At 39.1% G+C, this 14,973-nt stretch overlaps 1 protein-coding gene across 2 annotated transcripts in view; it reads left to right on the top strand.

The window, feature by feature from the left end:
- Positions 1-574: 574 nt before the first annotated feature.
- GPR107 (G protein-coupled receptor 107) overlaps positions 575-14,973 on the top strand; it is a 71,341-nt gene continuing 56,942 nt past the window's right edge. For both annotated transcript variants that reach the window (XM_063081760.1, XM_063081759.1), the window contains exon 1: positions 575-725. In XM_063081760.1, the coding sequence (XP_062937830.1) occupies positions 585-725 (141 nt within the window). In that variant the 5' untranslated portion in view covers positions 575-584. The remainder of the gene's footprint in view (positions 726-14,973) is intronic.

Here is a 14,973-nt window from a genome sequence, read left to right as displayed (position 1 = left end):
TTTCGAGGACTAAATACAACAAAATGCCTAATGAATTGCCTTATAAGGGCTCAACAAATGGTATTACTGCAATCATTTCGCCTGAAATTGGAGCGGGAAGTGCCTGGAAGAAACCAAGGGACCTTCATAAGTCAGAAACTTTAAGATACTTTTCACCGAGTCAACGCTCGGTGAAATCGGTCCAATCAACGGCCACACATCGTGCTGCAGCCACAGCGTACCCATTCCCTGCGGTCAGGGGTCCCCCGGGCCCGGGGTCACTTCCATAGCTCCGCGACGCGGAGGCGAGGCCCATGCTGGTCCTGCTCGGCCACCGTCGTCCTGGCAACGTCCACAGGGTCCGCACGGGGCCCTTCACCTCTTCTGGCTAAACCGAAAGTCTGCGCAGGGGAGGCCAACTGAAAGGCCCCGACGTGACCAGCACAGACCACTCGGCGACTTCCCGGGTCACAAGTTTCAGTAAAACTACCACAGAGTCCACGGCGCCAGCAGCCGCACTCCCTCTCCGAGCCCTTCCGGCGGCCGCTGCCCTTTAACCCCGGAAGTGGGCGGGAGAGGAAGCGGCTGGTGATGCTGGAACAAACATGGCCGCTCCGGCGCCCGTTGGGCCCTCGGGCTCCCGCTGTCGTCGGCTGGCCGCGGGACTGCGGCTGCTCCCGGTACTGGGGTTGCTGCAGCTGCTGGCCGAGCCGGGTCTGGGCCGCGTTCACCACCTGGCACTCAAGGTAAGGCCGGGCAGGGCTGGGCAGGGGGGCGGAGGCCGAGGCCACTCCCCCGGGGCTAAGGGCAACTTTGGCCCAGCGGGAGCCTCGGAGCGATTGAGTCACCCCTTTGCCTCCGGCCGTGGCCTTTCTCGGACAGGAGTCTGGCGGGGGCCGTAGGGATGGTGGGGCTGGACGGTGCTGGTCTACGCGGGCGTCCTCGGGCCCTCTGCTAGGGGCAGGAAGATTCGAGCTGAGAGGGGAAGGGGCTGAGCTGCGACGTAACCCCGAAGGACTCGGGAGGCTGCTCTCGCCATCCTGGCTGGCTTCCCTAGGTTCCTTGCCGAGAACAATCTGTTCTGCCTTCCCCCTTCTTCCTTACAACTTTCATCCCCACTTACCTCGTCTGCGGTCTCTGCTCTTCCATGCCCTTGGACCTGGACGTTTGAAGGTGCGCGGAACCTTAACCTCATTTTTCCGGTTCGGTTTAGGGCTCTCTCTGGACTGACCAAAGCGGGCATCTCCAGGAAGAATTTAATTTATTTTTATTTTTATTTTTTTTTAAAGATGACCGGTAAGTGGATCTCAACCCTTGACTTGGTGTTGTCAGCACCACGCTCACCCAGTGAGCTAACCGGCCATCCCTATATAGGATCCGAACCCGGGGCCTTGGTGTCATCAGCACCTCAGTCTCCCGAGTGAGCCACGGGCCGGCCCCTTCTAGGAAGAATTTTAAGTCTCGCTTGAAATACGTGACTGAGAATTTATTAAAAATGTGTTTCTAATTAGGGGGCCTGCTTTAGCTTCCTGGCTCCAGTCATTGTCTGGCTCGGGAAGAAAGATTTATGATAGATCTAGAATGATCCTGTGTATCTTGCTTTATAACTCAGTTAAAAGTTCGCTAAGGCTTAAACGTACTTCCGGGTGGCTGTGCAGGTTAATACATCTGGGGAATAGAGAAGTCAATCGTTATGATCCAAAGCCTTGTACATTATTTTCATAATTACACAGTTTTCTAAGGAAGTTGTGGATTGTAGAAAGTTTGTCTTGTAAAAACACATTGCTTTAACAAACCATGAAATATTATATTTTGTGAATATAGAGTTTAAAGAGTACAGAATCTGGATTAAAAAGCCTGGCCAGATCCATACGAGTACAACCATTCTTTGGGGTATCAGCTTTTGTTGTTTGTAAATAAAAATTAATCCCCTTTAAAATGGTTTTTAGCCACAGGATGATAAGTGAATCGTGGCTCCGTTTGAGAACCCGCTAAGAGCTAAGAACTGCCCAGAGAAGTACAGGTAGAAATGTAGACAAAACTTTCTTGGGATTTCTGAGGCTTTATAATCCTGCTGAATGTTATTCATGGGCCCTATCCCCCAGGTTTATGACTCCAGGTTATGAACTACTGATGTTTCAGACTTTCATTTTATAGTGTAGGACCCTGAGTCTTAGATTAAGTGATGTATCTGAGTTCATACAAATTTGAGACAAAGCTAGTAATAGGATACACTAGAACCATGTCTCCTGGCTCCCAATCCAAGTGCACTTTGTACATTTGTGGAATTAAAATACCAGGTGGCTGGCATCATTAAGTAAATGCTGGCAATATTGGTATAGATGGAAAAGTATACCAACCTTAGTGGTAGAAGCAAACCGCACTGGTATGATTCTGGTTGTTTTATTAGTCCGTTTGTGTTGGTATAACAGAAATACCTGACACTGGATAATTTATAAGAAGAGGTTTATTTGGCTTACGATTGTGGGACAGCTGCATCTGGCATGGGCCTCAGGCTGCTTCTATTCATGGCGGAAAGTGGCAGGGAGCCAGCAGGTACAAGCAGATCACATGGTGAGAGGAAGCGAGGGGGCGGGGGAGAGGTGAGAGCACACGTGCCAGGGTCTTCTTAAACAACCAGCTTTTTCGGGAACAAATAGAGCAAGAACTCACTCATTAATCCCCCCACCCAGGGAGAGCATTAATCCATTCATGAGGGATCTGCCCCCATGGCTCAAATAGCTTGCAGCACTGCCACATTGGGGATCAGATTTCAACATGAGTTTTGGTGGGGACAGCACATCCACACGCAATCACTGGTGATTGATTTCTCCCTGTTGTGCTACATTATTTTTTTCATCTTTGTAATATGTTTCATAAGTACTATGGTGCTCATTCCATTATCTATACTGTACTTTTTCTTTTCTCTAAAAATAACATTCTAACTTCTTGCCCAAGGAAATGGAAATCACCTGAAGAGAGCCTGTCAGAGCAGCAACATTAGATTGTCTTGTTTTGCTTAAGACAGAAAAATAGGAGACTTGATTACGTTGGAAACCCAGCCTGGCAATGACGTGAACATTGAGTACCAGGAATAAGCACTGATCTTTTAAAAAACTTTTTATTATGGAGAATTTCAAATACACCAAAGTAGGTGGAATAGTATAATGAACTCCCATGTACTTGTCCCCCGTCTCAATAACCATCAACCAGTGGTTAATTCTGCCCCATCCCCACACACTTCACTTTCCTGTTACCATTTTTTATTATTTTTCAAAACTAGAAATGAGTTCTTGTTTATTCAGTTTTTATTCCATGCTACTTTTCCTGTCATTCTTGTTTTCCTCGTCTTCTCACGTTCCTTCTCTTTTGACCTATCTCTATATTTCTTATCTCTTTAAAACAACTTTATTGAGGTGTAATTTACATACCATAAAATTCACCCATTGTAGGGCTGGCCAGTTAGCTCAGTTCTTTAGAGTGTGGCTTTATGACACCAGCTGCCAAAAAAACCCTAAAAAACAAAAAACCCACCCATTGTAAGTGTATAATTCAATGATTGTTGGTAAATTTACTGAGTTGTGCAACTGTCACCACAGCCCAGGCATAAAACATTTCTATCATCCCCACAGATCTGTTGTGCTTGTTTACAGTTAATTCTCATTCCCCTCCCCACCAGCCCCAGGTAATCACTGATCTTTCTGTCTCTATAGCTTTGCACTTTCTGGGTATTTTATATTAATGGAATCACACAGTAGGTGTTCTTTTGTGCCTGGCTTCTTTCTTTCTTACATTTTTGAGGCTCATTTATGTTGTACCATGTATCAGTAAGTCATTTCTTTTTATTGTTGAATACTATTTTACGTGTGAATATATCACATTTTGCTTAGCTATTCACCAGTGGATGGACATTCAGGTTGTTTCTGCTTTTTAGCCATTATGAACGATGCTGCTACAAACATTCACAAGTCTGTGGGGACATATGTTTTCATTTTTCTTGAGTGATACCCAGTGGAGTGGAATTGCTGGGTCATATGGTAGATTTATGTTTAACTTTTTAAAAAACTGTCAAACTATTTTCCAAAGTCGCTATACCATTTTACATCCCACCATCAATTTATGAGGGTTCCCCTTTCTTCACGTTGTTGTGAGCATTTGTCATTGTCTTCTCATATTATTTAGAGCAAATCAAAGGCATATCATTTCATCCATAAATATTTTGGTTTGTACCATAAAAAATAAGGACTCTGAAAAACATAGCTACAGTGCCATTATAACAAAAAAAACATTCTTAACACCATCAAGTATCAAATCAGATTTGAAGTTCCATTGGTCATAGATTTAAAAATTTTTGAAAAATTAGAATCTAAATAGCATTCTTACATTGTGATTGAGTAATGTGTGTTTCAAATCTCCTTTAATATAGAGGATTTCACTCCTCCCAGTCCCCCATACTAGATTTTGCTAATTGTTTCCTTGCGGTGTAGTTTAATACTTTTGTCTATCCTTTGTATTTTCTGGAGGGTGCTAATTGGATCCAGAGGATTGATCATGTTCAGATTTGATTATTTTAGTAAGACTGCTTGATAGGTAGTACTGTGTTTTTCCATTGGGGGGCATAGTTGCTGATTGTCTTTCTTTTTGTGATGTTGGCCCCTGTAGATTCCCAGTGCTTCCACCCCTTTGTTCTTTAGGTGTGTTGACCTTTAATCATGCCGTTTGGTGTCAAAGGACAGGACTGTTGATTAAGTTAAATATTTTGTTGTGTAGTAGATCTTGTTATATTTCTCAAATGTGGCACACAAGACAAAAGCATATAAAGTGCAAACAAGTATCATTTCTTAGGCATTCACATGCTTAGGCATTTATAGGCTGTTTACATTAGGTGCAGTCCCTACCCCCACGGAGGTTTTAGTGTGTGGTCTTCCATATTCTGAGTACAACATAGAATTTCCTCTGTTGATGGGAATTTTTCTTAGGTATTTTAATACTTGTTGACTTCTTAGACTTAAGATGTAGAATGTAATCTGGCCTTTTGTGGATGAGAGATTTCCATTTATTTATTCAATAAACATTTATTCTTACTCATAACATTTAACAAATGGTAATATTTAAATGGCCGTTGATGTTATTTTAATAGTCATTTTCTAATTTTTATTCATGGAATAAAAAAGGGTAATCTAATTTTTATGTCAAAGATTTTTTGAATAAAGTTTTTATATTGTGTTTAAAATACAAAATATTTTGATGAGTGATAATTCTAGCTTTCAGGTAGCTGCTGCATATGAGACAGTGGCTAGGAAGTGTCTTGCTAAAGCTTTGGGTACTTTAATTTAATTTGGATATTTCTTGGGTTGGGTACTTAATTTTATGATAATTATCCACAAATTATAACTGAAATAATCAAAACTTTATACCAGTGACTTACCGAGCAGTTTGGGAAAGAGCATGCCTTGGAATAGATAGATCTAGGTTGGCATACCGACTGCCATTAAGTGCTATATAACTTTTGGGCTAGTCACATCAGAAGCCCTTTTCACTGATGGAATCTACACCAGAAGATGTTAAGTGAAAAGGTAGGTTAAAGCAGAAATTTACAAAAAATATTTGCCTGAAACATTTTATTTTGACTTAATACATACCAATATGTATTCATTGACTTAAATGAGTGGTTTTAACTTTACTAGATGACTTTGTAATAATATATGACTTCTACTGTCTTATTCATTCAACAAATATTCTTTTTTTTTTTTTTTGGCGGCTGGCCAGTATGGAGATCTGAACCCTTCAACACCGCGTTCTAACCAACTGAGCTAACTGGCCAGCCAGTTTTGGGAAATTAAAAGAGAATTTTTTTTTCTCACTCCTGCTGTACCTCATCTCAGGCCCATTGATTGTTAGTTGGTCCATTCTGGTAAACCTCAAACACTTCCTAGGCATGCCTGCAAAACTGGGACCAATATGCAAAATTACTGTTTGCTGTGACTGGGTCCATGTCTGTCCGTGGGTTAGCCATATCTGCCCAGAACATTGAGCTGACCATCTTACGAGGTGCTGTAGAAAAAGATACATTGGGCTGTTGAGGCAGTATGAGGTTAGGCCCATCACCTTTGCCTTGTGAGAGTGGAAAAGCACATGGTCAAGACAGCCAACAGCTTACCCAAGGCTACTCAGATTAAAAGAAGAGAGCTGAGGAGAGTGTGACACTGAGGTGGGTGCTGTTGACACATTTCATGTTGTTTTAAATCTTTTAAGTATGCTGCCAAAATCCTAATATAATGAAACTGTGCTGTTTGAGGGTACTTCAAAAAGTTCATGGAAAAATAGAATTAAAAGATAATATGAATCTTTCTGTGAACTTTTTAAAGTACGCTTATATGCACAGAAAGGTTGAGACCACTGTTCTGGGCTTACTTGGGAAAATAAAGTGTCCTACAGAATCCAAATTTTAAGTGATAGTAATAGCTACTTGTTATTAAAGCATCTACTATAAGCCAGAGACTGTGCCAAATATTTGATTTTTTTTATTTATTAACGTCCTCATAGCAGCCCTTTGAGATAAATGTTATTGTCTCTGCTTTATAAATTAGGAAAATGGAGCTGTGATTAAGTAAGTGGAGGAGTCAGAATCTGAATCCAGATTAGGGCTCCTTCCATTTTACCACCTGCACTGGGTGAGCTTCATTCAGATGTCTGAAGCCCTCAGTGACTGTGGACAAGGATAGCTGTTTGCTAGGATCCCAATCATCTCTGAGTTTTTCTCTCACCTCATGTGCTTAGCTGTTGGATTATTGTTATATGAGTGAATTTGAAAATTGCATTTGCAAATTGCCATCTATATGCAGTGAGCCAAGAATCTGAATACTAAGCTTCTTAGGGTAATGTCTCCTACCACTAACAGTAGGCAACCAATAAATGGTGGATGATATTTATTAGTACAGTGTGAGGTACTAAATAGCAAGCTGACAAAGTCCTTGCTATTGTAGGGAAGCCAGCAAGATTGGCACCCCTTTTGCCTACTTCCTCCTTCTCCTTCCCGTTGAGGTCTGACCTTTGATTGAACTCAGGACCTTGGAAGCTTTGTAAATGAGAAACTTATGTTCTTATTTTGTTGATAAGTAGTTAGCTATGAATCTTCAAGCACCCTGGCAGCTGAAAATGTTCTATAAATAGCTTGGTACCAGACATAACTGATTTAATCAGTACGATTTGTTATTTTCACTGGCTTATAAAAAGGAACCTAAAATAAACTAGGATGCCTTATAGGTCAGCATCCTGTAAGGTCCTCCTGACACCATAAAGTGTGTCTCTTCTTTTCCTACTGTCTCCCCTTGGGTACTGGTCGACAACAGTTACTAGCACCCCAGAAGCCCTTGTGGTTCTCCCTTCTAGTCACCAAAAGTCCTGAACTAGCCCACAGAAATCTAAACAAGGAGGAAGGGCGAGGTCTTGCTTTACTCAGTATCATATTATAAAGCTGGATGGTACTGGAGAGGGAGTCAACAAGCAGATTGGTGAGGCAGAATAGGAAGCACAGGTGTAGATTTGTGCTGTAATGGGAACTTAGTATGCAATAAAGGTGGCATCACAGAGCAGAGGAGGTTAGAAAAAATTGCTCTGAAATAGTCTTAGAATAACTGGCTCTCCATGTGGAAAAAAATGAAATAGATGCCTACCTCACATCATACACACAAATGTATTCCAGGTCGATTAAGATCAAAATGTGAAAACAGAACACTAAACCTTTAGAATTAAATATGTGTTGGGAAAATATAGGAAAAATGGTCAGGGTGCCTCAGATGTTCAAAAAAAATCTTGCCAAGCATTTGATGTAAACAGGCACATTCACTCAGGTTTTCTTTGGTTATCATCTAGTGTAATTGTGCATATGCACCCAAGGTGTCCTGGGTTATGGACTTAAGTATAAGGATGAGTGGCTCTGATCCACGGTGCCTCCCATTCCTGGGATGCCCCCTTGTGGGTGGGGTGGGGAGCATGGGGAGGTCATTATTGCTGCTGGAGGCCGCTGCTGCTAGTGCCCCTAGGAACTTCTGCAAGGCCACTGCTGGATCTGTAAGCTACCAGATCTATAAGCTCCTGCCGCTGAGGACTGAGCTCATGTCATCTGCCAACAGCTCCTGGAATCTTTCCCAATTACCTAGCATGGACCTGCGTGTGAGGGGTCTGGTGATCCATTCTGTACAATGGGTTTGGAGGGTCTGAGCCCTAGTTCTGACAATATAAATGGAAACTTACTATAACTAAAATAACTAAAATAATGAAACATTTTGGCTTTAGTTATGATTGCCTTACTTTATAATATTGCCTTACTTTATAATATGTGACTAGAGAAGGAGTTTTTAAAAAAAGACTTAAATACTGTCAGGAATAAAGATTGATAGCTTTTCTCCTTCAAAATTTAAAAAGATATATGGCAAAAGATACCACACAGTTTTAGTTTTTTGGTTTTTTTTTTTTAAAAAGACTAGAGAAGATAGTTGCAGCATAAAAATCAAAGATTAGTGGCCAGAATATATAAATAATTTTTTAAAAATCCAATAGGAAAATGAGCATAGGATATAAAAAGGTATTTCGTAAAAGAGGAACCCAAATAGCTAAAAAATCAGATGAGGTGCTCACACTCATAAAGTATCAGGAAATACCAATTGAGCCAATGTCAGTGTTGATTTCCCCTGAGACTAGGAGAGATGAAAAGTCTGACATTCAGATTTGGTGAGCATGTAAGGAACGGCAACTCTCATGTACTTTGGAGATAAATCTGGCAATTTCTAGTAAAATTGAAAATGTGAGCACTATATGGCCCAGGATTTTCATGTGTATATACATGTATCCTAGAAACGCACACACATCTGAGTAAATGTACAGGAATGTTCCTCACAGCGTTGTTATAGCAGAACATTGGAAATAGCTTGAGTGCATATGGATGAGGAAATGGGTATATTGTGATGTGTGGGTGAAGGGATACAGGCAGATAAGATGAGAAACTAGATCATATCAAATGTATCAGCACAGATAGAGTCCTTAAAGCATACAGTATTGTTTAAAAATGCAAGTTGCAGAAGTATTTACATATGACACAATTTATCGAAATTTTAAAAGCATATAATGATTATGATGTTTATGAATATGGATATATGTGGTAAAAGTATTTTAAAATAAAAAAGACCTAACCAGTTCATGAGCGTGGGGAGGGATGATGAAAGGCAATAGGATTCTGCAGAGAAACAGAGGCACTTCACTTTGCCACTGCTGTTTTATTTTTTTTCCCCTTTTGCCTCCCTTCCTTTCTGGGGATCTGGCGCACTATAATATAGACATTTGATAATCCTGGATTGTGGGGAAATGGATATTTGTTGTTATTCCTATTACTTTTCTACAATTTACAATTTTTAAAAATCAGTTTGTCTTGCCCTTAGATTATAAACCTCCCAAGGCCAGGGCTTGCTCGTCTTGTTGACCATTGGTTGCCCAGTGCGGCACATACTGGGGATTCAGTATGTTGAATGAGGGAATGAATGCGTTTCTGTTTTTCAGTTTTTCTAAAATCTAAGTAAAAAGCACTTATTACTGGAAAAGGTATTACAATGTTTAAAAATAGAAAATCTCCACACCCGGGTGATGGGCTTGGTATAGCTCCTGGTTTATGTGGGTGCTCAGTAATGACTGATCTTGCTGTAGATGCCATCAAATAGCAAAGCCATAAATCATGGCTGTGCTTATGTTTTTCTAGCTAATATGTGTTTTGTTTGCTTAGTATCACTTAAAAGCTTCCATGACTGAAAAATGTTTGTTAAATTTCTTAAATATAGAAGGGAAACACCAAACTGTTATTAGTAGTTATCTCTGAAGGGTAAGATTACAGCTACTTTTCTGTATTTTTTTCAATTATACTTTCTATAAGCATGTGCAAGTTTTATAATCAAAATAAACAAATGATATTAAAATAAAAGATAAGAGATTAGAGGAAAATCTCCAAATTCTAAATGGTTTTCACAAAGTGGTAAAATAATGGTGACTTCTTCCTCCCTTAGTTCTTTTCTCTATAGTGGTTGTCAATTTTAAAAAGTTAAATTTGATTATTTAAGCTGCCCTACCTTTCACTCTTGGAAGTTAAATAAAAATGATTTTTAAAAATACAATACTTCTTTCAGAGAAATCATTTATAAAAATCCCCCAAAATTTGATTGGATAAAGTACAAATAGAATAACACAAGTTATGATTACTTTTCATAAAGCATTCAAAGAAGTAAAATAGTACAGTATTTAGTACATGACAGGTAACTTTTTGCTTTTGGGGAACCTAAAAGCTTTTCTATTGTAAGAGTGCTACAGGCATATTGAAAGAGTCTTTCCTACTCTCCATCCCCTCAATTGGATTCCTCAAAGTCAACCACTATTATTACTTAGCATATATCTTTCCAGATTTTTCTACATAACTATAATGATCTTCATATACATATCCCTCATATGTGGGTTTCTTTCTTTTTTCTTTGTTTTTTTGGCATAATCACACTTTATAAAATTGTATTCAGATCCAGGTATATGCAGAGATGTCAAAGACTTCTAAGCCAAGGTCCAGCTGTACTGGCTTCTTGCAGTCCTCAACCCACAGAGGACCCACTTCAGGGTGGCGCTTGAAGGTGCTGTGGCTTGGAACACCCTTCCTCCTGACATCTGCATGGCTGAAGCCCACACTCCTCTCAATTTCTGCTCAAAGGCACCTTCTCAATGAAGATTTCTCTGACCACCTTACTTTAAGTGGCAGCGCTCCCCACCTGCCTCCCCCACTTCATTTCTGTGTAGCACTCATCACTGACTAGTATACCATGTGTTTTGCTGTTTATTTGTTATCTCTTTCCACTAGAATATAAGCTCAGTGAGGCTGGAATTTTTTTTCGTGAATACTGCTCCATTTTCAAAACCTAGAGTACTGCCTGTAGGTGCTCATAAATACTTGTTGAACAAATGAAGTTGTTTTGTGGACATTTAAAAAATATCAGTTTGCAGCCTTATAACACCAAGGTCACAGGTTTGGATCCCCATACTGGCCAGCTTCCAATAATAATAATAATAATAATAATAACAGTAATAAAAACATATATTAGTATATATGAACTTTTTTTTCTTTTGGGCAGTTGGCCAGTATGGGGATCTGAACCCTTGACCTTGATATTCATGCTCTAACTAATTGAGCTAACCAGCCAGCCCCAACTTCTTTAACGATTACAATAACCCTCCATTGTAAGGAAGACTCATAATTTATTAAGATTATTTTATGGATAGAAATTTATATATTGCATTTTTATTGCTTGGTTTTAACTATTATAAACAAAGCTGTTGTGAATATCCTTGTACATATATCTTTGTGCGTCAGCACTGGTATTTCTGTGGGGTAGATTCTTAGATGTGGGATTACTTTAAATGGAAATTACCAAATAGCCCTCTATAAAGGTCTTATCAACTTAAATTCCCACCAGTGCATGAGAGTGGTCTGAGCATTCATCTACCCAAGTATTTAGCAGCGCAGCATGTGATAATCTTAATTTCTGCCAACCTAATAGGAAAACGGTGACATCTCATTTTAATTTGACTGTTGGTGAGGTTCAGAATCTCAGCATGTTTATTAGCCTCTGTTGTCTTTTAATTTCAGATTTCCTGAAACTTTAGGGAAACTTACTTCAGTGGGAATTTAAGTCTCAGTGTGTACGAATGTATTCTTGAATGCTGATAAAGCGTTTGTGGTGATAAGAATAAAGTTGCATACAAAGAGAAAACAGGAAGAAGAGAGGAAAATTATATTTATAATTAAAGACAAAAACTACATTTTTTTTCTTTTGGCAGCTGGTCGGTACAAAAACTACATTTTAAATAAACTTTTTGGCTGTTTTATAACACCAAGGCCAAGGGTTCAGATCCCCATATGGCCAGCCCCCAAAAAAAGAAAAAAGGAAAATAAATAAATAAATAAACAAACTTTTGGGGTAACATTTTCATTAAGAATTTTTTTCTCCAGCAGTTGCTTTTTTTTTTTTTTTAATTGGCAAATACAGTATATACAAGGGTACTTCAAAAAGTTCATGGAGAGATTTGTATTATCTTTTAATTCTGTTTTTCCATGAGCCTTTTTTGTGGGGGATGGGAGGGTGGGGGTGGCTGACCAGTACAGGGATTTGAACCCTGGATCTTGGTATTATCAGCACAACATTCTAACCAAGTGAGCTAACTGGCCAGCCTCTGAGTAATTTTTATGTTTACAGTATAATGTTGTTAAGAATTTTGATAATCTTAAAATGAAGTTTTATTTTACAAAATAGTTTATCAAAAATAAGAGCAGATCTTTCAGAGTAATCTGAAATTATTCAGAATAATCTGCTGGTGCTGCATTTTCTCTAATGAGATCTTCTATGGTAATTCAAGTATACATCATTTCACACTGCGTCATCATCATCAAACTAATGCTTTGCTCCCTCATTTGGATTACTAATTGCAAGATCATAAATGTATTAGCATCAGCCAAGTGAGTTCTCACTGCTTTCAGATAATATGTCTGTGAGGAAAGCCAGGAAAAACTAAGTTTTTACTACCAACCTTATAAATATGTGTCTAGGAACAGTACTATATTTTATGTTCCTGTAACCTTGACTTCTCTTGGACAAACAATCCTGTTTAATTAACTTGATAAGCAGTTTACTGTGATTAAGAATATACCATGTTATTGTGGGGTTTTCTTTTAAAAGCTCTTATCGGAGATACACACTGATATATCGATAGATGAAGTGATAGGATGTTTGGGATTTGAGTGGGGGGGAGGGTGTAGAGGAACAAATTAATCATGAGTTGATGGTTTCAAATTTTTTAAATAAAAAAGTTAAAAACAAAAAAACCCAAAAGATATACTATTTATATGGTTGTAAAAAGTATGAAGTGGTTAAAAGCACAGGTTTAGGGTTTAAACAATCCTGAGTTACACTACTGGCTCTGCTCCCTACCAGCCTTATGAGTTTAAGCGAGTTTTACCTCTCTGAGCCTCTGTTTCCTCATCTATAAAATGGCACAACACCTGCCTCAGAGTTGTAAGAAGAATGAATAGTGATATATGAAGCTATTATTAGCACAGTTCTAGATACAAGGTCAAGTGCCTGCAATCTCTGAAATACTTGGGGAAACAGACAGACTTATACTGCTGTGTCAGTTCTAATGGAAATGGTAGGGTGGTTGTTGAAAATGTAGTTAAATCTCTGTTGCTTGTGTCTGGTATTGTCTTCCTCATGCTACTTTGGCAAATCCTCCTTGCTTGCGCTTTGTATTGCTTTGTCACCCTGCTATCAGGAGACTGACACTGTTGCCCCTTCTAGGAGAGTATCTGGAAGGAGAGATGTGAGGTTTCTCTCTCTTCCACTCCCACTCCATCCCCAGATGCTGGCTGAGTGGTTGGGGCATTTGTCCTAGAGTGCCCTTATCTCTGGCCTGCCCATAGTGAAAGGAAAGGTTTCGTTGTGTCTGGTCAGTTAAGACTGGCTGTTGGAGATTTTCAAGACTGATTATCTCTGGGACTGAGTATTTTTCACTTTTTGGGTCTCAGCCCTTAGTGGCATTCTATAAACATCAGTTTATTTACGTAGAATTGAATCAAATAAAGTTGAATGACTGATTAGAATGTATGACCTTCCTGGTCCCTTGTGGTCCTGAGATTCCTATGTCTCTGTAATTTGAATAGTGAGGTATAGTTTACAAAGTCACTTCCATACATACCATATTTGATGTGATATGATAGTTTAAAATGGAAGTGAGGATTAGGTCAGTTGAGGGTCCTGCAGATTACTGGCAAATGGTAATACTTTCTTTAAAAATAACATTTGATTTTTTTTCTAATTATAAATTATGCGTTGTTAGAAATTTAGAAAATACAGAAAGTATAAAGAAAAATTGTTTCCTACAATCCCACTAGCACTGACCTTTTTTCATAGTTTGGTGAATTTCAAGTCTTTTATAAATACGTATAAATATATATGCCTTTTAATTTTTTAAAATCTCAAATCTTACTATATGTAGTTTGGATTCTGCTCTTTGCATTTAATGTTATATCATGATTTACATATCAGACAGTAGTGTGAAAATGGCTTTCATATAAGATCTGTGTTGAAATCCCAGCTTTACCACTTGTAGTCCTCAAGGTCTTGGGTAGTCATTTCACCTCTGAACTTGCGTCTTCATCTTATCATTAGAAGTGTTACTCTTAACCACACTGGGGCTGAGTGAGGTTAGAAATCATAGGTAAAGCCCTTGGCACATAATCCAGTTCTTGGAAAGTAGTGAAAACTGGGAGTTGTGATGCCGTTATTATTGTTTAAAATATTCTTCAAAAACTTGTTTTTAATGGTATTGTATCATCAAATGAAATTATGATATAAAGGTAAGAAAATATAGTAAAGAAATGTAGTTTACGTGAAAAAAACTGCTATAAGGTAGCGATTGGAACATTTTCTCCAAAAAAACTAGGAAAGATACACTGTGGTGGACTAAGTGAATATAAAAAGCTTAACAGGCTTCCATTCTGTTACAAAGCATCTACATGCTGGATAAATTAGAAGACACATACTTTTAAAATTTAAACTTTATTTTTTTGATGGCTGGCCGACACAGGGATCTGAACCCATGACCTTGGTGTTATAAGGCTGTGCTCAGCTGAGCTAATTGGCCAGCCCTAAACTTGATGAAGTGTAATACACATGCTAAAAATTACTCATTATGAGCATACAACTCAGTGCATTTCCACAGTGTAAACACACTCATGCAGCCAACAGTAAATGAAATGTAACCGTTACCAGGCGCCTCCAGAAGCTCCTTAAGCCCCAGCTTCCCTCGAGTGACTGGAAAGTCCCTTTCTCCTGAGAGTAATCACTATTCTCACCTCTTTCACCATAGATGAGTTTCCCCTGCTCTGGAATTTGTTTTACGTGAATATGCCTTATT

The sequence above is a fragment of the Cynocephalus volans genome, chromosome 17 (assembly GCF_027409185.1).
Source record: "Cynocephalus volans isolate mCynVol1 chromosome 17, mCynVol1.pri, whole genome shotgun sequence".
Classification (NCBI taxonomy): Eukaryota; Metazoa; Chordata; class Mammalia; order Dermoptera; family Cynocephalidae; genus Cynocephalus; species Cynocephalus volans.
The sequence above is the reverse complement of the archived record's forward strand: the minus strand, read 5'-3'. Positions and strand labels throughout refer to the sequence as shown.